Source organism: Paralichthys olivaceus, chromosome 19 (assembly GCF_024713975.1).
Source record: "Paralichthys olivaceus isolate ysfri-2021 chromosome 19, ASM2471397v2, whole genome shotgun sequence".
Classification (NCBI taxonomy): domain Eukaryota; kingdom Metazoa; phylum Chordata; class Actinopteri; order Pleuronectiformes; family Paralichthyidae; genus Paralichthys; species Paralichthys olivaceus.
In genome coordinates, this window is record NC_091111.1 from 7,495,731 (window position 1) to 7,517,767 (window position 22,037).

The 22,037-nt window shown below is 40.6% G+C and overlaps 1 protein-coding gene across 3 annotated transcripts in view; it reads left to right on the plus strand.

The window, feature by feature from the left end:
- plcb1l (phospholipase C beta 1-like) overlaps positions 1-22,037 on the plus strand; it is a 109,602-nt gene that overhangs the window by 38,023 nt on the left and 49,542 nt on the right. For all 3 annotated transcript variants that reach the window (XR_011239261.1, XM_069514511.1, XM_069514510.1), the window contains exons 4-5: positions 19,668-19,808; positions 20,293-20,372. Coding sequence is in view for 2 of the 3 variants with exons in the window: in XM_069514511.1 (XP_069370612.1) it covers positions 19,668-19,808; positions 20,293-20,372 (221 nt within the window). In the remaining variant the exon portion in view is untranslated. The remainder of the gene's footprint in view (positions 1-19,667; positions 19,809-20,292; positions 20,373-22,037) is intronic.

Consider the following 22,037-nt stretch of genomic DNA (forward strand, 5'->3'; position numbering starts at 1 on the left):
TGTTGTTTTTTTACTCTATCACAGTGATGTAATAGTGTCTGCACATTGCAGACACAGCTCTGTAATATATGTGTAAACCACTACAACCGTCGTCTCGCCCACGTCCCAGGGACACGAATTGTAATTCAAAACATGGTCTCACCTGCTGCACTCGGCCCCCCTGCAGTCAGAGAAATAATAGTTGATCCTTGCTTACAGGCCGACATTCAGGGATCAGTCCTAATCATGATATTTAGACAGATGCATGTGGGCAGCACATCTTGCACACACTGATAACCTGTGGATTATTGTCTTGTGTTAGAGACTGTGTGTGTGTGTGTGTGTGTGTGTGCATCATTGTGAGGACATTTTGACGTTGTGAGGACATTTTGGATGGTCCCCACAAATTCAATTGGCTGTTTGAGGGTTAAGACTTGGTTTTAGGGTTAGGTTTAAAATTATGTTTAGGTTAGGGTAAGGGTCAGGTCTAGGCATTTAGTTGTGATGGTTAAGGCCGATGGGAGGGGTTTGTATGTATCAGTAGCGTGTGTAGACTGCTCTTGCTAGCTTTTCCAGGATGACCAACCATAGCTTATAAATAGACAGAAAATTATTCTACTACTCTGCTACTATTTAGAGAGTAAGTCAAGCATTGAATTCATTGAAATACCAAATATACCTCCAACACTCCTTAATAGGTTCTTCCTTGGCCGGAGTTTCGTGGAAATAGCGTTTAGTAGTTTTTGTGTAATCCTCCTAACTAACAGACAAACAAACAAACAAACAAACAAAGACAGACGATACCTCCTTGGCAGAAGGAATGAAAACTTTCTGATTTTGGAACCTGTGATTGACATTATTTCCTCTGTTTTCTAGTGATTAATCACTTAATTGAGAAGATGAATCAATACTGATTGTAATCATTAGTTTTAGCCCATAACTAAATTAAAGTCTATCTCAAAACAGAGATATTGAGTTTGCTATTACAGAAGACTAAGATAGCCAGTAAGTATTCACATTTGAGATAAATGTTCATGTGGAAGCATAGAACAAACCTCTACAGTGCCAGTAACTGAATGAAAAAGGGAGATATTTATTTGTAGTCATTGTGAATTAGTGCAAGTAAAATATGGCTCCTTTCTTCTCCCCCAGCAAGATCTGTTTAGAGACATTTTAGTGCACAGAGGCATGAAACTTTGTCACTTGACAGGTCTGGAGAGAGAACTCCCACACACTCCCATTTTAGACACGATTCACGCACACATGCACACAACACTCAAACACAATCGTGCTCATCATTCTTCATGCTATGGTGGCCACTGAAATAAACATGCCATCACAACATCCAGGCGTGTTTCATCTCCTCTTCGTCAGTCTGGCAATCTCAATCAAATAGTCCATTCAGTCAGTGCCAATATGTGAAGAAGAGGTTGGATACTGTTGCTCTTGACTATCGTTTTCATCAGCAGGATTGGCTGCAGGGCAAATGGCAGCATGCAGTAAGAGGTGATTAAAGTAAACGGGTATAAGGACTCATTGATTTTCATAAAAGAAACTTCAGCACCATTTGTCATCAGAGACGAGCAATTGATCAGTGTCACCCATTGATGTAACCTCCAGGCAGTAGTGGAAGTGAATGAGAAAGGTTGCAGAGACAAAAAAAGGGAGAAAATAGAAGGTTAGCTTGATGGTGCCTGATGGGTTTGGGTTTGATTCTAGGGTCAATTACTTAGGCTCTCCCTGCACGCAGAAGAATTCCCCTGGTGCAAAGCAGGCCATCTCATTACTGCTCATGGAGAAATCGAAGGTGATGCTTACTCTCTCTCTGGACTACCACAGAAGCTGCGCCTGTTCCCTGCGAACACAAGACTGAGCTGCTGTGGCTAAGATGGATGGGGAAGAGAATGAATGAATGAACAAACAGATGAAATGGAAACTGGGTAGTGATGAACAGAGCGGGCTGTGTCAGCACAGAGGGAGAGTTACCAGAATGGGTCCAGAGATCACTATCTTGGTGAAAAGGCCAAAAGGAGCACAATGGTGCACCTGTGCAGGTAAAGTCCCCACCTTTAGCAGAACCCCAGATGCAATGTCCCAAAGAATGTACCCAGAAAATAAGTCCATCCTGAATGTGTGGATACTTCAGCTTTGAAGTGATGAGAACAAACGACAGAACAAGGGATATGAATTTGATTTCCTTCTTTATGGATCAAAAGCTTCACAAACAAGTTGTAACATCCAATAATACGTGACATTCACAATATTGTATTTGTTTCTCAGATGTCCCTGTTATTATATTACGTTAAGTCAACTCTGTGCACTGTGCATCGTGTCAAATAAATTGAAAGAGAAGACCATTGGTTACATGTAATCACAAAGTTTTATTAAATTATGGAGCATTTCAAACACACAAGAACAAGAGAGGAAGACAAGAGCAGCGTTAAACAGACCAACAAACACAATGGCTTAATTGTATTATTCGTATTCAAGATAAATTGACTAGTAAAGTGACTGAAAGCCATCAAAAAGTAAATGTTACAATATACAATACATATTAAGGTTGTACTGATGGATTCTTGAGTTGAAACATGGGAAAGAATATCACTATTGTGCTGCCAGCAGAAAGTCCTGAAATACAAAAATACCGTAACATATCAATGTGCACACAAATGAATTGCTGGACTGTTGCCGTGGGATGGCCCCTTTTCTTTTGTCACTGTGCTGGTTTCAGTCTGTCCCAGTGGCACTTGGCACTTGTCTACAAGTCACTTGATGCCCGCAGTGGAATCAGATGTGACATTTTGTTAACCCAGCAAAGGTCGTCCCACTGGAACTGGAGCTGATCAAATAAGAACGGGTCAAGGCGAGAGCTCACAGACCAGAGAAGAGGGCTGCTGCCAGCAGAAAGTCACTTTGTGTTTAGTCTGTGAAGAAAAATTGGTGCTAACACAGACACCCATTTTCGTTGCTACAGGCAGAGAAAGGTCATTCCACACTTAAAGTCTAGAAAAGTAAATGTGTACCTGCACATCTTTGACCTGATTTTGAATGAATGTTTCAAAAGGATTTTTTTAAATAATTGGTCATTTACTGTTTTTTACCACCAACCATTGTACCATTGTTTATGCAGGTGTTTACTGTAGAGTCAACCTATAGTAACTGGAGTTATTGTGACACCACTTTGACACCCAAATAGTGTAGTTGTTTTCCTCCTCAACACTGATATGTGGATTTATTTTCAATCAGAAGCACCTCTGTGAAGCTTTGGGAAGGGGAATGATGTTGAGTCCAGATAGCCAATGTTGCCAAAGTGCCGACTCCACTGGTAGACATTTCGCTCTAAATCTATAGAGGTTGACCCTACTTATCACTTGATTCATAACATCAGTAAACATTTTCCTAAGATGTGTATGGTCTCAATCACTTGTTTTAAGTGTTCTTAATTACAGCATGATGTTAATTTAGTAAATTATGCTCCCATTTATAGTTAAATAGATGATAAAGCACAGTATGCATTGGGGCTAGATATTGTGTGAGTGACAGCTTCTACCATCCAGTGGGCACAGGTCGCACTTGTAGGCGGGCCTAATAGTTATAGTAAGTTGTGGAATAAGCCATTGAAAGGTGATTTTAGTACTACTACTATGGACTTATCGCAATCTAAATTTAGCTCTTCTTCCATGCAGAACAATCAGTGAGTCTCTGACAATGAACCAGTTGCTCTTTTCCTTCCATCAAGCATGAATCCCAATCAATACCATCATAGCATGCTGATGTTTGATTGCATTGACTAGACTAACAAGGACTGCCTGTGAAGGGATGTTTTTTTTGTATAAAATACACACTTGCTCACTATCATATACTGCCCACCTTGCAGGTGAGTATGAAAGTAATATGACTGGTCTAAGGGGTCTGTTACCATGGAAACCGCAAGGAGAAGATGAACATAGAAGGTGCTCTGACACATTTGACAGGTGAGCATAGGGACGATCACATCAGCCACTGATTAACTCTCTTCTCATCTCTTCTCTCTCTGTGTATTTTGGCTAAAAAGCATCAGTCTGGCCGTGTGGGGAGTTTGTTAATCTGCATTATTTGGAGCAGCATTTGTTGAAATCTGTTCAGCCTTTTTCTCGAAGTGATTGAGGAACAAGAGAAACATTTTCTCTGCATGACTAAACACTTGATTCTGTTTCAACGAATGCTTGTTCTTCAAATATTCCTCAACCTGCAGTAAGCCATTTATTGGAGTGGGAGATTTAAAGCTTCACTGGCACAGCATCAGAACCATTTTCATAGTGAAAGATTTTTGGAGAAATTAATCTGCCTTTAAAAAGTTGATGATTTTAGAAGCAAGCATCTCAAATGACTCATAACTAAAATTGATTTCTATAATTTGCCTTACTATCCTAATGGTCATGGATGCCAATGAAGCAGCAGTAATGAACCAATGCTAATGATCATTGATCATTTCAAACTCCAGATATCTCATTTTGGAATAATGCTCTGCAATTGCTGAGTTAAATAAACTTCCAGATATGGCTGCAGGCAAAAATGAGTGTCTCCTCTTTCATCTCTAATTTGTTCAGCTTTAATTAGGGTGATCGATATCTCCTCCAAGTTTCCCACCGTCCTGTTATCATCCATCTGTTCATAACATGAAACACCGTGTGGAGGACGTATGAAAGTAGCTCTTGGTAATTCTGTTAATTGCCAGCTCGGTCACACTAGTCAGCTCCTAACAGTATTAATCACATAGGTGAGACTGGTGGATGTGCTGCACATGGGTTAGCTTGTGTGATTATTTCTGCGGCTGGAGCTTCTGTAAATGTGTAGATCTGTGAGTGGGTGTGTGTGTGTGTATTTTAGGGACCATTCCAAAGGTAAAGAAGTAAAGAGACAGGTGACCTTTCTCACTCCCTCCAACGATCCCCTCCAAGCACAGAGGCACTCCAAAGATTTAATTGGTTTTCGATAGTAAATCTCGGGAGGGTTAGTAAAGAAAATGTCTGATTCTTAATGCTGCAGCTCCAGAAACCATCAAGCTCTCTCAAACTATTTATTGTCCAAAAGACCATAGCAAGTGGAGGTGGCATCTTAATTTTTTTCTCTCTCACTTGTTTTTCTCCACTGAATGATGTTGGGGATTAACTTAAGCTTGGACCTAAGAAAATGGGTATTTTTTCTCTTGAGATTTCTTTCTTTGGAAGTTGTATTTCTTATGTTATCACCATATTTCTTAGGCCCTAAAACCAGTATTCATTTTGGACACCACATTGTTTGGTAGCTGACAGATTGCAGGTGCTGTTTCACAAGATGAACACTTATTAGAGATGCCGACAACACAAGAAAGAAAAATTGTACTCTTGTACAATTTTAAAATCCTATTTTCTTAAAAACAAGTGAAAATTCTGTGAGGAGGATATGCTGCTTACATCGCTGTTTACAAACTTAACTATACCAGCTTTTTACTGCATTTCATTGCCTTTCAAACATTAGCCCTTAATTGTTAACATTCTGTGTTAAAGTGGCCCTAATTCAGAAAAAATTATGGCATTATGAATAAAACAGATGGAATAATTTTATCCTACTGATGTAACGTAATGCAATTATGGAGAGATTTGTCTAAGCACAAGCTACTCAGCTCAAACACCTACACACTGTGCTGTAGGAAGCATTAGGTTATATGACGCATCTGGCAGGTATTGAGCTTGAGTACGATGTGATGGGCAAGGTCAGTAAATTCTGCCATGTGTTTTCCGTGTGCCCATTGGTTGTCTGTGTTTTGATGGTATTTAAGCTCAGAAAACATGATGCCTTCTTCAGGGAAAAAAAAAGTGTAGAAGAGGATGGATGTCTGGATTTATTTGGTTGAAATAGTTTGGCTCAGCATGGTAGACTGACATTGTTGGAGAAAGAAAAGGCAAGATTATGTTTGGCCTGCTTCTCGCAAGTATCTGTTGTGACAGTAAACAGTTACTATGTCCCTTCTGATTAGATTAATGTGCCAGTAAAATAAGTGTACGGTTACTGAGCTGACACAAATTACCACATAGGTTTCTCCATGTTCCTATTACACTACGTTGTCAAGTTTCTAGACTGAATAAGAGGATGGAGTCACACAATTTTATCTTCTGTCTCTTTTTATTATTAGAATTTTACTCTTTCCTTATTTTTCTTGCTCAAAGACAACAAAATACCAAACTTTCTGGGCATTGTTAGCAAAGAATTACAAGTCAAAGGTTACCCTGATAGTTCTGTTAGATCGTCATTCTTGTTTACAGATGAAAGGCGTTTTGTTCCAACACATCTTCTGTTCTACCATTAGAAATTTAGACTGAGCTAATTAAGCTTAGAAGCGCTACAAGTGTCTGCTGCCTGATTCACAGAGCAATCACGAACTGATAATCATCTTTTACCAGAGATGGGTCAAAGCCAAAACCAATCAGATACGGACGCTGGCTCTGTATTGAGTGTTGATGTCTCTCGTGTGTCATTAACAATGTGGTATCTTGAAATGGGCTGTCCCCAGATCACTGTCAGCTCAGTGCTAGCGCAAACATCAACCATGGGATTAAATGGCCATTTGAATATTGTTAAATATTCAAACATTCTGTAATCCTTTGTTGGCAGATCGTTGGAGTACACAGATGCCATACCAAATGGGCCGTTCTGCGAGGGTGGTAGGTGGCTGGTTGGTTGGTGGCTGGCATGGTCCAGCCTGGCAGATGGTCTGGGGATGTCGGGAAAGCAGGCTCCCTGTGTCACAGCAAAGCTAATAATGGCAAAAGGCTAAATGATGACTACAAACAGAGGATAAATCACAATTATCACTGCATGATGCTTAACAAGCATCTTTAGATGTTTGCACAGGGACTTGGAGACCCAATTAAGGCTGTTTATGCACATAATTATGTCACCTAGTAAAATTTTACTCAATATGTGAAACAATGTGTGAGCTGACAGCATGGTGCTAAACAACTGGTTCCTCGTTTTTTAACCTCCTCTCTGTGATAAGATTCTCAAGAAACAATTCTGCTGTATTTTCAAATAAAAATGATGTGCTCTGATGTAAGGAACCATATGATTTCATCCCGATTTACCATTGCGCAGGCTCTGGCTCCAAAAGCTATCATCGACACAATCGTTCATATTCTGGATATTTTTCCTCCATTTCTGGATAGTGGGAGGAGGGAGAGATATGTCATGAAGTTGCTTGCAGGACACTACCTGTACACTTCTTGTTTCTGTACTGTCTTGTTTTAGGCGATACACCTCCACAGTTGTAGACCATATTTTGTGTTTTTGCACAAGAAACATTCCTCCAGGAATGTCCCCCAATAAACCCAATAGGTTCTGGTCAGAATATTAAAGATGTCATTGGGGCTGGAATCTGCTTCATGTCCTCTACACAGTTAGGAGCCCTGCAGTTTTGAGTTTTTTGGAGGGAGGGAGGAAAGTAGGGTAGGGTTTTAAGCAAGAGATGGCACGAATGGAAACAGCCAGAGGGGGAAGACATATGCTGGCTCCTTACAGCAACAGAAGTGGCAGAGCATCTACAGCCTGAATTCACTGTGCCGACAGGGACTTGTATAAATTATTTACTCCTGGACCCCATTGTGGACATTTCCCATGCGGGGCCTCCCTCCATGGGGCTCCTGGCTCTTGGGGGCCGGAGCAGGGTGCCAGAGGGAGGACCGAAGGCTGAAAGTGGCCCTCTTTCCAAACAGCTTGATGTATTGTGTGTCTTTGCAGGCTGCTTTGATAAGAGGCTGATTTTGAAAGAAGAGCAGAAAGTGAAATTGGTCTTCATCATAGAAACAGTGGGAAGGAGAAAAAGTCCACTTCATGAAAAGCCTGTTGGCTTCAAAATGATGGTTCTTTGTGTGATGTTCGATTTGATAAATCATTGTCTATTTGGAAGTTGTGTTACTTTTCTCAGGTTCTTTGAAAAGTCGCACATCAGATTTTCATGGTAGCGGTCTGTATCATCTATTGTTCTACCAAAGTTTGTAATTGTGTGATTCAGACCTCTTTCTCCAGTTGAGAAATGTGTCTATTTTTTTGTTTGACCATTACTGAAAACTGAATGGTTTATTGATTCCGACTTAATTTCGACAAGGAAGAGTTTAAGGTCAATGAAATAATTCATCACGTTGAAATTCAGTGTCTTGTCCAAGGACTCATCAGAAATTTGGATGCATGTTCCACCAGTATGGGCTCTTTCTGTTCCATGTCTATTTTTGTTCCTATGTCTGTGTGTGGGTGTATTTGCATCTGTGCCCTCTTGGACACATGGTTATGCAGCCAGTGTGGATCGCTATATGTACTGATTGCACTTCTGGGCTGCAAGCATTTTCTCTGCATTTCCAGGAGTCTGTACGCACTAAATTAAAGCCTCTGTATGACTACAGGATAATTACTGTAGTTATGTACCTGCCAGTTTCTGGTGCCCAGGGGCTGTTTTTAGTGCCACCCGTGAAAGACTGCCTCTTGATGGACAGCTTGAACTGAATGGGGTTCATCCACCTCACAAATTAATGCAAATTACTCACAGTAAGTGTGGGTGGGAGTAATGACCAGAATACCTGTGGCATGCTGAGATGGTAAAATAACTTTTATTTCTTACAAGGAGGAAATAGCAATCAAATTTTGAGTCTCACATTGGTTACTTTGGATGAAATCTTTAGGGATTTTTCTTAAAGCTCTCAACATTTGGGCAGAACTATGGTTATATTTTCATCCCTGTCCATCTTTTGTTTGTTGGTTGGATGGTGTTTTGTTTGTCAGCAGGATTACACAAATCTACTGAACAGATTTCCACAAAGCTTGTTGGAAGTATGGGACATGGGTCAAGACAGAACTCCAGGGGGAGTTCAGAGATGAGTGTGTGTAATTTGGTGCTGCTTAATTGAATTTGCGAGGCTTTAGCAGAGGTATGACCTCCAGTGAGTGCCATTCTAGTTTTTATGCTGTATATCATTGTATTACACAATGCAGTTGCAATGCTTTACTTTGAACCCAACGAGCCGTGACTTTGATTTGATTGCCAGCACAACTATTTGGCTTGTGTTCTCCCAAGACCCCAGGTTTGTTGGGTCCTTGTTTTAATGAGAAGTGCTGAGCTGGTGCGTCACAGCGGTTGATTATTTTTTTCCTGCCGAAGTGTATCTGAGGTCAGCTCCCTTCAGTCGGTGCCTCAGCCTTCCTCTCTGTGCCCAATGTGAGTGCAGCCAGCTAGAGTGCATGCCAGGTAGACTTCTTCCACCTCATCAAACCTGCCCCTTGCCGCTTCTGTCTCCCTGTCTTTCCTCCGCAGTGGTTCACACACAGCGTGAATCGTCCTCTTGCTACTTTTTTCTCCTGACCATCTCTTCCCCCAGACGCGGACCTGTTAGATGTGTGCGCACGCTCAAGTGTATGAACACATGTAAAATTTACAACACCATTTTGCCACTTTACCCAGGACATGCGCCCTTGAACGAGATTATTATGCAGGTTACATTACCAGGGGTTAAGATGCCAAGGGACTCTGTGACAAAGATGTGGTAGTCTCCTCTGTATAATTATCCTTGTGTCCTGCCCTCCAAGCTTTTATGTTCCCTGTTAATCCATGCTGGCAGTCTGCTTCCTTCCAGGTCTCCGATCCCCTCTGTTACTGAGGCATCTGTTATCAAAGTCTGTTTTTGGCCATTAATAGCTGAATAATCTTGTATTCTCTGATGGCATGTCCAGGTGTTGGGTGACTGATTATTTGGTTTCTCTGAACCTGCTTGGTAAGATTCATTCAGCTGTTAAATAACTTTTTTTTCTTCTATAAGGAAGTCATTCTGCACAGGATATTAACCTTGAAGCTAGTGTGCCCTCCATGCAGCTTGAAAACCAAACCAAAACACCGGGTTGAAACCTGCTATCACGACGAGCACCTTTTATTTTTAGATCATGATAAATTATAAAAGCAGTGATGTTGCTAGGTACCCGTCCTTGGTCTCTGACACATTCAAATCTGAAAGAACCCAGTAAACCCACTGTCCATGCGTCCCAGGAACGCACTTCATTTTTTTCCATGAAGATCACAGTAACCAGCAAAAGAAACCTTGCTGTCAGCAGACCAGGCCAGCACTGTTTCAACTCTCTGCATCAAGTCAGCGCAGACAAGATTCCATGTGCACAGTCTCTTGACATGCTAGTTTAGTCACTACCACAACAACTAGCCAGTCACCAGGGATTCTACTACAACAATTATGGATACGAACTTCATAGTAGTAAATAAACTCACATTTCCACTGCTCGAGGCTGTGTTCACTCATGTCGACGAAGTGTAAATGTCTAGGGAACAAGCTGTAATGAATTAAAGAAAACGTACTCTGGTGGCTTTGATAAAAAAAATACTTGTAATGTCAGACAGCCTCTGCAAAAACATCCCCCTCCGGAAGAGATCCCGTTCTTTCTAGAGTAAGGAGGAGAAGGAATACGTAAGCGCATATTTTCTTGAAGTTTCATTTTTGTTCTAAAAGTTTCAAAATGATTGACTCATGGTGATTAGAATGTTTTGTTCATCTGTTAAAATCAGCTCTCTTATTAATAATTTATTTTGGTGCTATTTATGTTGCTAAAGAAATGCTTTTTTATTTGAATTTTGTATGTCATGCTGATCTGATCTCTAATTAACTTTTCAGATTTGGAATTTTATTTGTTTAATTTCAGATACATTTTGAACTTACATAAATATATCCGTAGATTATAACCATATCATATCATACCATACAAACAAAAAACAACAAATAAACATTTTATTGGGAAAACCATTGAATTTCCCAGAGACCCGCTCAAATCACCACCTGTGGGTCCTTGTAAAAGTGCCTATTTTGTGCTTAAAAGTGCCTAGAAAAATATACATAAATGCAGTTGCAGTGGATAAAATGTACTATATTTGTCTCATTGTACTAGCTGACTCATATTTGCTGGAACTCGAATATAGTCCCTGCTCCTCATATGTTTCTCATATTACCGTGGTGCCCGATCAGATTTCTCGACAAGATTGTCCAATTTCCTTCCTGTTTCAGGAGCATTTTTCTCTTGAAATGTAAACAGTCAACATGTGTAGTCAATAGAGATTGTTTTGTTTTATGGAAAGATTGTGTTCTTCTTGACCTTAAAATGAAGAATGATATGTGGAGACTACTCCAAATCAATGAAGTGATGTGAAATGACAATATAGCTGTTTTGAAGCACTGAAGATATGCCAGTCATGGTTATTGTTGAGGTATTTTATTGTAGGTGGTTCACACACACATGTGCACGAACAGAGGAACACACACTTATTTCAGCTCGGGAGATACATTATTGAAAAAAAAAAAGAACATGTGGCAGAGGAAACGTCAGAAGCAGTGAGAACTCCTCCGTGGCCAATTCTTTGTGACAGCGTCCATTGGGTGAGACTTAAATCGGATGAGTTAGTTATCGAGGGGGCCGCACATTTGCAGGATAAGTCTGTCAAGCATTTCTTATTTTTCCCCTCAATAAACAGCAACCTGAATGAGATGTCAAGAGTTTTTATTTACAGGGTGACAGATTAAGTTAGGATTTCGTTTTCTGGCCCAGGCTGCAAAGCACAGCTGTCTTCAGCTGTGAGACAGCAGTTTTATTTAACATTGATGCTGTGATAGTTGGCAGGTGACTTTTGTCTACTTTTCAAACTTCCTCAAAATCATGTGTAGGTGCATATGATTTGCTCCAAGAAACTTTGAAAGTGTACAGAATTTAAAATCACATTTAGAAAAACTTTATTTTTCAAGCTGGTTATTGTCATCAGGATCTTCACACTGAACATAAACGTGACAAAAAGAAGACATTCATTAATACATTAGTACGCAATGAAAAGCTGCAAAAAAAAGTCATTTCGGAGTGGAACTTGGAGTAGTTCTGAGAAATTATGAACATTTCTGTAACGATACACCTTAATTTATGAATATCCTTCATCCTACATTTTTGTGTGAGTCCAGCTGCCCTGCAGGCAGAACTCAAATTTAATAAACGTCTCTTCATCTTCAGAGATGTTTGCTCATGATTAGATTATTCATGATAAAATGAGACATATAGTGCTCTTTCAAAAAAAGCACTTTGCACTTGCCCCCCTTAAAGTCACTTCCACTGTGCGTCAGGAGATTATTAGCATCGGGTGTGAATGTTAGGCCACTTCCTGGAGACATGAAATTGGAGCCCTGTCAGTGCAAGTTATGGCTGAAGTGTTAGCATTTTGGAAATGGTGTGGTTTGTGCTCTCCATCTCCACTCCATCCATCCCTCCATCCCCTCGTTTCATGTCTCACTGCTTCACGGGGTTAATGAAATGCCCCATTTGAAGAGCTGGAATGAGGGATTGTTAAAGTCCATACGAGCTTTCAACCTCCTCCTATGCGTTTCCTCAACCTGTGCCTTGATGCATGAGCGCTGACGACACATGGCAAATGTATTCAACTGGGGAGCTAATGATGAGCTAAAGCTCTGAAATCCTTTCTCACTAATCGGGGTGTTATTTGTTACTTCAATTCCCTTCTTAACGATTATACCGTTCAATCAAACACATGTAATATAAAGAGGAAATATTCAGTTAAAGACGTTTAACATCTTCTCAAAAAAATAGACCTCACATGGTCGTTTTTCAGCTCTGACACTCTTGAACTCACATAGCTGTGCTTACTGATGCCTCACTGATGGACAGTTGCCAGTATCACAGGCATGCATTACAGGAATGTAATGCATTCTTTACAGGCAAGAGAGCCAGATGGCTTTAAGGAAAAGGTGTCATTTAGAAAAATTGCATTAATTGTATTTCTTTAAACCAGTAGCAAACATTTGCCCATGATTTTTTAATTTGTATTTTTACGATTGCAGGGCACACACTAAGCCAAATGTGCACATTTGATTCTATACTGTGGTTAGTGATGCATCACCTGACAGCTGACTGATGAAGCGCTGACCTTTTACTCCCACCCTTGTGGGCAATTCTCTGCTTCATGGAACTGTGGTGGTCTGCCTGCACTGACACTTGACTGTTGAAATGAATTATGACTATGTGGGAGAATAATAAAAAAGAAGCAGAGAGACAGTGAACCTTGCAGATGAATGAGGCAGACGATGCCCCCACAATCACACGCTTTCACCTGATCCCTCTGATTCCCTCGCACCGTCTCCTACTCCCCTTCATTATCTTTGATCGTGTTTACAATGCAGTTGTTTACCTGTGGCTTATTCTTTGTCAACATCCAGGTTCACCTCCGGCTATAAATGCTTGTGAGACACTTTTCAAGCTGAGAAAGTTTAAAATTTCAAACTGCACAGCTGTAATGGGAGCAGACAGCTTTGCCTTCCTCGTATGAAAGGCTTCAGTTATCGAGGCTGAATCAAACAGGCTGTTTGATCAGCAGAAAAGCTTTAAAGAACTGAACATGGTATCCCCCCCCCCCGTAGCAGAAATGCTCCATACTGTAGTTCCCCCACTGTGAGGGTGTAAAGTGCAACAATTTTTCTTCCCTGCAGAATAGAAGATGTCTTTGTTTGTGTGTCTGTTGTGTGTGCCTGTGTGTGAGTTTGTGCTAGCTCCTAAAACCTTTGTAGCTGTCGGGCGATTTAACTAGAATTTATCCTTTGAAAATTCCTCCTGCACATTTTTCAGGCTTCTTCATTTTTTTTGCCTTACATTAAAAAATGTATTCATTGCAGTGGTGGTGCACTGTATGGTCACACTCTACTGAGATCTTATTATATAGTTCATGTAGTTGTTAAGGCCCATGCATCATGCATAGCATATCATTTTGTAGGGCAAATGATAGAGAACCTGTGTGTGAGAACAGCGCTTATTTCTTTAGTGTCCTCCGTGTGTCTATCGTGCTTGTAGGTTTCAGTATACATATGCTTGTATGTATGTTAGTATGTGACTGTATAGAGCAAGGCATTTGTGCATGCATGCGTGTGGATGATTAGAAAGGCCATTTGCAGGAAATGGGTTGCAGAGAAAGATGGGGCTCTTTGTTCTAATGGGATCAGTGTTTTCTGGGCTTTCTGTCTGTGTAAGTCATGATGTGGCTAATGTTTTAAACATGCGCTGCAGATGTAGCCTGACCCTCTTAAATAAATGACTGCATCGCCAGGAGAGGGAGTCGTCTACGGATTAGCTTTGCTGTGGGTGAAATGCTCGGTATGCTCTTGTGTGACTCATACTGGCTGATAGGCAACAAAGGATGTGAAGCAGCAATAGGCATCCATACACAAACACACACACACACACACACATAGACTTACACAAACCTTTCTAAAACAATAAATTGATATAAAGGCAATTCAGTTAAATCAGATCATCATTCTGCCATCATTACCTCTTCTATTCCCACACACACTCTCGAAGCATATTAACGACAAAACCTATTTGTGTAGCAGAATGAGCACATCATCCCCAGCTTGATATCCCATCATTATCTGCCTAATGCCTGAGGCTTTGCATTGCCCCACCAGCAGCCTCTCACTGCTCTGTTAGTTAACAAGGCTAGTCAGCAGCAGGATTGGTGCCCTGCTCATAACTTGCAGGGCAGCTCTGAAGCATCATAGCTCCTCACATTGAGATGTTCTCCTCAGAATCCCACTTTAAAAGTGGGATTCATGAGGAATGTGTAGAAATGTGAGGTTATACAGGGTAGTACATATTAGATGAGATTCAAGTATTGAATTGAAAGCTCAGGGTCATGGTCTTGAGTGAGGGGATGATGGGGCATGGGAAAGAAGAAGCTGAGCTGCAAGGCAAAGCTTTCGATTTACCAGTTGATCTAAGCTCCAACCCTCCCCTATCGTCACCAGCTGTGACCATATATATTTATATATACTATATATATATATATCTCCAAAGATCCTTTTGGTTAACAACTGCAGAAGCCTTAAAATTTGTATAGTGAACTGTAACAAGCTTCACACTCTGACAGGGTCAACTTAAGTGCAGCCATCCTCAAGAAACCAAACTAAATGTCTTGTTTTAGAGTTTGTACATTCAAAAGGGAAATAACAGACCTCTTCACATACGACTTCTTAAGAAGTCTGAACATCAATTTGTACACTAGCAGCACTTTCTCTGAACTAGGCACTGTTCGCTTATTAAAGTAGCGATCCATGACATCTAATCAATTATTTCCACCGCCTCAGCACATTTTCTTTTCTTTTTTTTAAAGAAGCCCTTAATAAAAAATATGAAATATTTCCACTACTTCTTCCACTTGTCCAAACTAAGAATCACTGCGCTCCTTTTGTGAAGAAGCATCATCTGTTCGGCTTAAGCACAGTTTGCATAATTCAAACTCTGCTACTTTTAAAAATGTTTTGAAGTCGATCCCTGTGGTTAATGGGAGAACTCCAGATTTCTTATGGCATCATAACAGCACATTTAGCTTTGCATGCATCGAGTACAGTATGGTTACGGTTCTGTGATGCAGTATATTGAAGACAAGTGTTCAGTGGCCTCTGTGTACGTAGTTGCTTCATCATCAATCATTCATGTTGACATTTCTTTTGATCTAATGTCCCTCTGCGTGTGTTTATGCACACACATATCACTGTTTGTGCAATTGTATGTACTCGGTTGTGATTTTTCTAGAGTTTTACGCTTCTCTGCTCTCTTGTCAGTGTGTGTTTGTGTGTGTGTGTGTGTTTGTGTGTATTTACGATTGTGTGACCAGGTGCAAGGTTTATGTGAGAGTGTGTTTTAGACAGGTACCCTGCTGCAGGTGTTAAAGACTCAAGGTGTGTCTTGCCTCTCTTTGCCAATCTGAATCCCTTTCCTTGTGCCCAGTAGAGTGTGACACGGTTTGAGTACATAGCTGGTGACAGATACACTCTTGTGACAAACTTAAAGGCAGGAATAGGAAGTCTGTATTACTTCAGGCCAAAGCTCCACCTGAATGCTGAGTGTCTGAGGAGAGTTCTCGTACTGACACAGTGCAGCTGCTAGCATGCCTGAGCAAACACATACTCACAAGCATGAACACACACATACGTGACACGTATTCACATGTATACACTATGTGGAGGCAGTTGACATTCACATCAGTGGTCCACAGCTGTAGAAGGGCTGGGCACTGAAGTTGTGAAGTGAAGTTTGTTGTGAATACATTTCTTATGAAAGTAGAATGAAAGTTATTATTTTCAGACTTATTTTTCATGTTAAAAACAAAACTAAAATTAGAATGGCACTCAGTAGAGGAAAACCCACGCCAAGGCTCAACAGTCCTCCGAAATTCAATCAAACTACAAACAAAGTTTCACACACTGTTTTGATATCAGTTCTTATAATGTGCCTGATCCTTTTTTTAATCAAGACCCATAAATATCCTGGGAAATCTGTCAAGACAGGAAAAAAATACAAATAAATCATTAAAGAGAATGATAAAAGAAATCCTGAAACTGCCAGTTTGGAAATGCTAACTGGATTTACTGGGGTGATTCAGTGTGTACTACCGCAGAGCAGAGCGACATGGACACCATGTGAGAGACACCTGTAACCACGGTAACTGCAAAGATGGTGACAGACCTAGAAACAACAAAATAAACTGCAGAAAAAATTTGATCAACAGGTTACTGATGAAAACAACTTGTGACTAAAACTAAAAAATTCAATTGACTTAAAGTAAATTGAGGCTAAAACAAAAGTTCGTCAAAAGAATACAATTAAAATCAACTTAAAAAAAACATCCTCTCACTTCAACCACACCATCTTTTACAAACACCATCCAACTCTTCACTTGTTTGGCTCTAATTCACCCATGTTTGTGGTAACTGGGATATCAGGCATACCTCCAACAGCTCCCACAATGCACCAGCACAAATTACATTTTGCTCACATGGCTGAGCCCCCCTCTCCTCTGTGCATCCCTTTTCATGGTTTTCCTTTTCACTTTTCTCCTCTACTCACTCTCCTCATTTATCTTCCAACGAAGTCATTTTCCAACCTGCTGATGTTGCTCAGGTTTATATTTCTGTGAGTGCCTGCAGCTTCCTCCCGGTTCAGCCCTGCGCTGTGACGGCTTACGAGGAGCAGAGCTGTATGTTTGGCTAATGGCTACAAGTAGCATCAAAACTGTATGTAATTGTACTGACGTTCCAGCATTGTAATGAATGAAATATGCATCTTACTGTCATCTCTTCTGTTCTCAGATTGCTTTCATCTTCGGCAAACAGCCAAAACATCCCTCAAGGGCTACTTTCACATTGTGTGTTAGCAAATTGAAAGTGGCTTTTTATGCTATGATTGATGGAACTGGTGGCATTCGGAATACATAAGTCGACAGTGATGGATTCCCATAAATATGTCATGTGTACAAAACTGATTGATGGTCAAGCCTTGGACCTTTTTACCCATGTCAGTCCAGATCTCGTTGTTATTCCAAGTTGACATCTTCGTTGGTGTCTTCTACATAAATGGCACCTCTTTATAATCCTGGGATACATAAATATATATATATATATATATATATTTTTTTTTTTTTTTTTTTTTCAGGTTTGAATAAAATCCTACGGATAATTTCCTGCAGTTCACATGGGTTCAGTCGGACATTATCCAGAGTTTTTACTAGGGGGCTGACAGGAGAAACTCCAGGGAATGTCTGCTGCAGGTTCAGTGCACTTCTGAAAGCAGTTTAAGACTAAACTAGAAATCTCCCACTGAGTGAAAACTTGTTATATTTCAGTGTGAAGTTTGTGGAGGTAGTAATCGCTCCTTTTTTGCTCTCCATGCTTCCACATAAAAATTGTGAACGCTTGTGTAAAAGGGAGTCACAGAGACAGGCTGTCAGAGGGGAGAGATCCTTCAATAGGGGATAATGGGGGAAATTTATTCTCTCAGAAAAGTTCAGCATGATAATAATGGGCGCCACTAAGCTACACAATGTGATTGGGAGGCGTGAGGGATGTGTAGAGGACATTTATCAGCGTGACACAGGACACAATGCTCTTTGTTTGATTGGTTAAATTAGTGGGAGCTCATTTGCTTCCGCTGCAAAATCCTTTACAGGGCTTTTTTTGTTGTGTTAATTAAGCCAGAGCAACCATTTTGTGCTTCCAGCATACTGGGCCGCAAAGGAGAGAAAAGGATCATTATTATTCCTCTCTTGCACCTCGAAGGCATTGTAGGTTGTTTTTTTATATGGTTTGCACCAAAGATGTGCTGCTTAAATGTGTATTTGCAAAAATTAGTTTGGTTTAGTTTTCCTCAGACAATTTCCTCCTCTGAATATAAATTCTTTTTTTGTCTCTCTGTGTAAACTGGAATGTTGCCAGTTGTGTGTTTGGTTACAACAGACAACAGACGTCTTACAGCAAACACTTTTAAACTGCTGAATCTGCAGCATTAAGGGTTTCAGGGGGAAGTTAAATCGGAAAAATGCATGGCTTAGGTTGGAGACACATTCTTCTCATGAATTCTCAGGATTTGTAAAAGTGCTTATTAAAACTCTATCTGAGCAAAAAGAATATCTGAATGACATATCTTCAGCTAAGTGAATCCAGTGGCCGGAAGCATTATGTTTTTGGGTTGTACATCTGTCCATCCATCTCCCTCCCATTCTTGTGAACATGATATTTCATGGTTGCCTTGAGGAAATTTCATCAAATTTGGTAGAAACATTCAGTTGGACTCAAGGATCAAGTGATTAGCTTTTGGTAGTCAAAGGTCAACATTGCTGGGACCTCACCCAAAAATTTTTTTTTGCCTTATGAACGCGATATCTTGGTTCACTGATGTCATTTTGATGGTCAAAGGTCACAGTGGCCTCTGTGACCTCATTTTATTGTGACTGCAATATGTCAGAGATACCTGGTGGGACTGAAGCTGCTTTGGTTGGTGGAGACATACAATCGGCGGATAGTAATTTAAAAATCCCTTTATCCTGTGATATTATGCACAAGGTGATCTCTGACAGCTCTTCTTGGTACCATTTTCCACAGTCAAAATGAAAATGTAATGAGACTGGAAAATGTTCTCACTGAAACAAGTTGGAAAGCAAAATTTGAAAATCAGTAATCTCTCAGGATTTGTTGAGTTGCTTATAGTTGTACCAAAAATCTAAGTTTCACGCCAGTGTCATTCTTTTATTATCAGTTCTAAGCCCTCAACCCCTGTTAAATAACTCCCGTCATAGTGCTGCTTTACCTTCATTGTTTCCTGCTCTGATATGAAACTTGGAAGTGACATTAAAATCCACTGGGATTATAGCCTCTCACCTTGTTCCTCTCATATCTGCTTCAGAGAGCTGACCTCTTATTAATCATACACATCAGCGGCCAGAAGAGGCGCGAACTCCAAAATCTTGACAGTTTTCTTTTTCACTTCAGTGCATTCAGAGGGCAATTTCTGTTGTGAAGCAACATGAGACCAAAATGCTTTGACACAAAGCAGAACTGACGCCGACTTCCTCAGAAAAAGCAGAGCTTGTCTTATTCCATGGTCTGTTTTATGTCATTCTCCTTTCAACAGATGGAGGTTTTGTTTGGACTGCCAAGTTTTAGATGCATGTCGACTAAAGTGTCATCCACGGTTTTAAAGTGTGTGTGTGTGTGTGTGTGTGTGTGTGTGTGTGTGTGTGTGTGTGTGTGTGTGTGTGTGTGTGTGTGTGTGTGTGTGTGTGTGTGTGTGTGTTTTCATTGTTAAAGGAAGCAAAGCTGCGTGAGCTACTGGATGTCAGCACCCCGGCGGGGAAGATGGAGAACAGGATGCTGACGGTGGTGAGTGGCCCCGACATGGTCAACATCACCTACCTGAACTTCATGGCGTTCCAAGAGGAGATAGCCAAGGTAAAAACCACAACAAATAACCACCCTTCATTATGAAAGAATAAAAAAAGCAGCTATTAAAGACAATATATGTATACTATTGTTATTGGATGAAACCTTTGTTCCTCTTTGATTCATTCCGAAAATACTTATTAACTGTTGGGTTATGTTAATTAAAATGAAGAAAAATGCTGCAAACACAAATGTGATCAGTGTCTTAACTTTTTTTTTTATATTAAAGATGCTTAAAACTTTCTCATTTATTCTTGGGTCTTCTATTCTTGATAGAGTTTAGGTGAGAGATGAGACTCAACATGAAAGCTACCATGTGTTTTCTGTGTTCAAATTAAAATGATCTACACACCTATGTGTATGAGCTAAGGTCTATATTTGCTCCCAGCATATGACAGAAGTAACAGATACATTTAGCCTCTCAGCAGTTTTCAAAAATCAAAAATTAGACTTGGACTAAGTAATGTGTGTGTATTTGTTTTATTTACTGCAGGAATGGGCGGAGGAGTTATTCAACCTGGCATCTAACCTTTTCGTACAGAACATGTCCAGGGAGGCCTGCCTTGAGAAAGCGTATGTTTTCTACTCACACACACACACACGCACACACACACACACACACACACACACACACACACACACACAGACACTCACAGACACACATTCGTATGAAAAATGTAAATCACCAAACCCCAATATGAAAATCAGGTCTGCTACACACAGAAACAAATATCAGCGGTCACCAACATCACATCACTTTTGTATTATAATTTACATAGAAAGAAAGAGTAGAAAACAAATGAGTCAGATGAGTGCTCCCACCCCCCGGTTTGTAACATGCAATTAAGTGCACAAAGTACGTTATGAACATTATAAACATACACACAGTAACCTTTACATATACACCCCAGTAAACATGTACTGTACAGGAGGTAAGAATTGAAGTTGCTTTTCACATCTCCACCGACCAGCCTGAGGGTTCCAGTATATAAAGGTCACTGCACCTCACATCAATGGACTGAGTAAGGAGAGAAAAACAAGCAGGAGGGAAGGAAGGAGGAGGAGGATAAATAAAACAGCTGGAAACATGTATTAGTGTGTGAACTGGACTCTGTTCACGTCAGATGGCTTATCTGCCCCCCAGTGCAAGAGTGTATGCATATAATGTGCATGCATACGCTGCTGTAACTCATTGGAGCCACATTCCTCTATCCCAGACTATTACTGTATGTAAATCACCCCTTGCTCTCATGAATGACTCTTTGTCCAGTAACAGCTTCACTAATTGGAGCAAACACACTTTTCTGTGGTCCACAGCTGATTATTTATATGTGCAGTGAGCGAAGCTGATGTAGAGTGACCTTAGATATGAATTTTCGAGAATCTGCTCTGGCTGGTAACAAATCAAAGCCGAGCTGTCTGATGTTTGTCAGTGAACAGAAGCCATTAAGTCACACCCTCAGGAGCCTAATTGACTTATGAGACAATAAAAGTGGCCATCGACCACACGGTACACGGAGAGTTGAATGGAATTGAACAGGGCAGGTTTTTCGCAGTCACGCTGGTTGCTCACAGCAGCGGTCGCTGTGCACTCACTGCTTACAAATAAGGCACTTCTTTGTCATACCACATCCACAGCATGAGGAGGCCTCATCCCTGAAGTGATGTTGATGTTCCTCGGCATGTGGTTAATTCTCATCGCTGGCTCTTGAGGCCGTGATTCAATTTTTTTTGAGAGGACGGGAAGTGGCGCAAACGGGCACTGTTCCCAGCAACAGGAACAAAGCAGAATCCAGCGTGTCTAGAAATGTCTGCTTGATACAAGAGATCAATGCAGCAGGGATAAGGACACTCCTTGGATTACATAGCCTTGAGCATCAGTGATTACATTTAGAATTGCTCTACATATATCAGGATGAATGGTGATGGTGCAAGTTTGCATTTCAAGTTAGTAGATGTGCAGAAATAAGTGTTCGTATTACTGTAGCTGAAATGGAAACCGACCTCCTTAGTTCGAATTAACCAGAGAAGGAGAGCAGAAACGTAAGGAAGCAGTTAGATAAATGAAAGGAGACTGATGTAAGTTATCTGTTTTACCCCCCACTCGTCTTAATGAATAATACAGGCACTTGTAAGGAAGATGAGGGCATCAAGAAACACATTGTTCCCTTCCTCTTTTCTTACTCCCATGCTTTTTATCTTTCCTTACCTTGCTTTCGACCTTAACTTCTTTTCTCC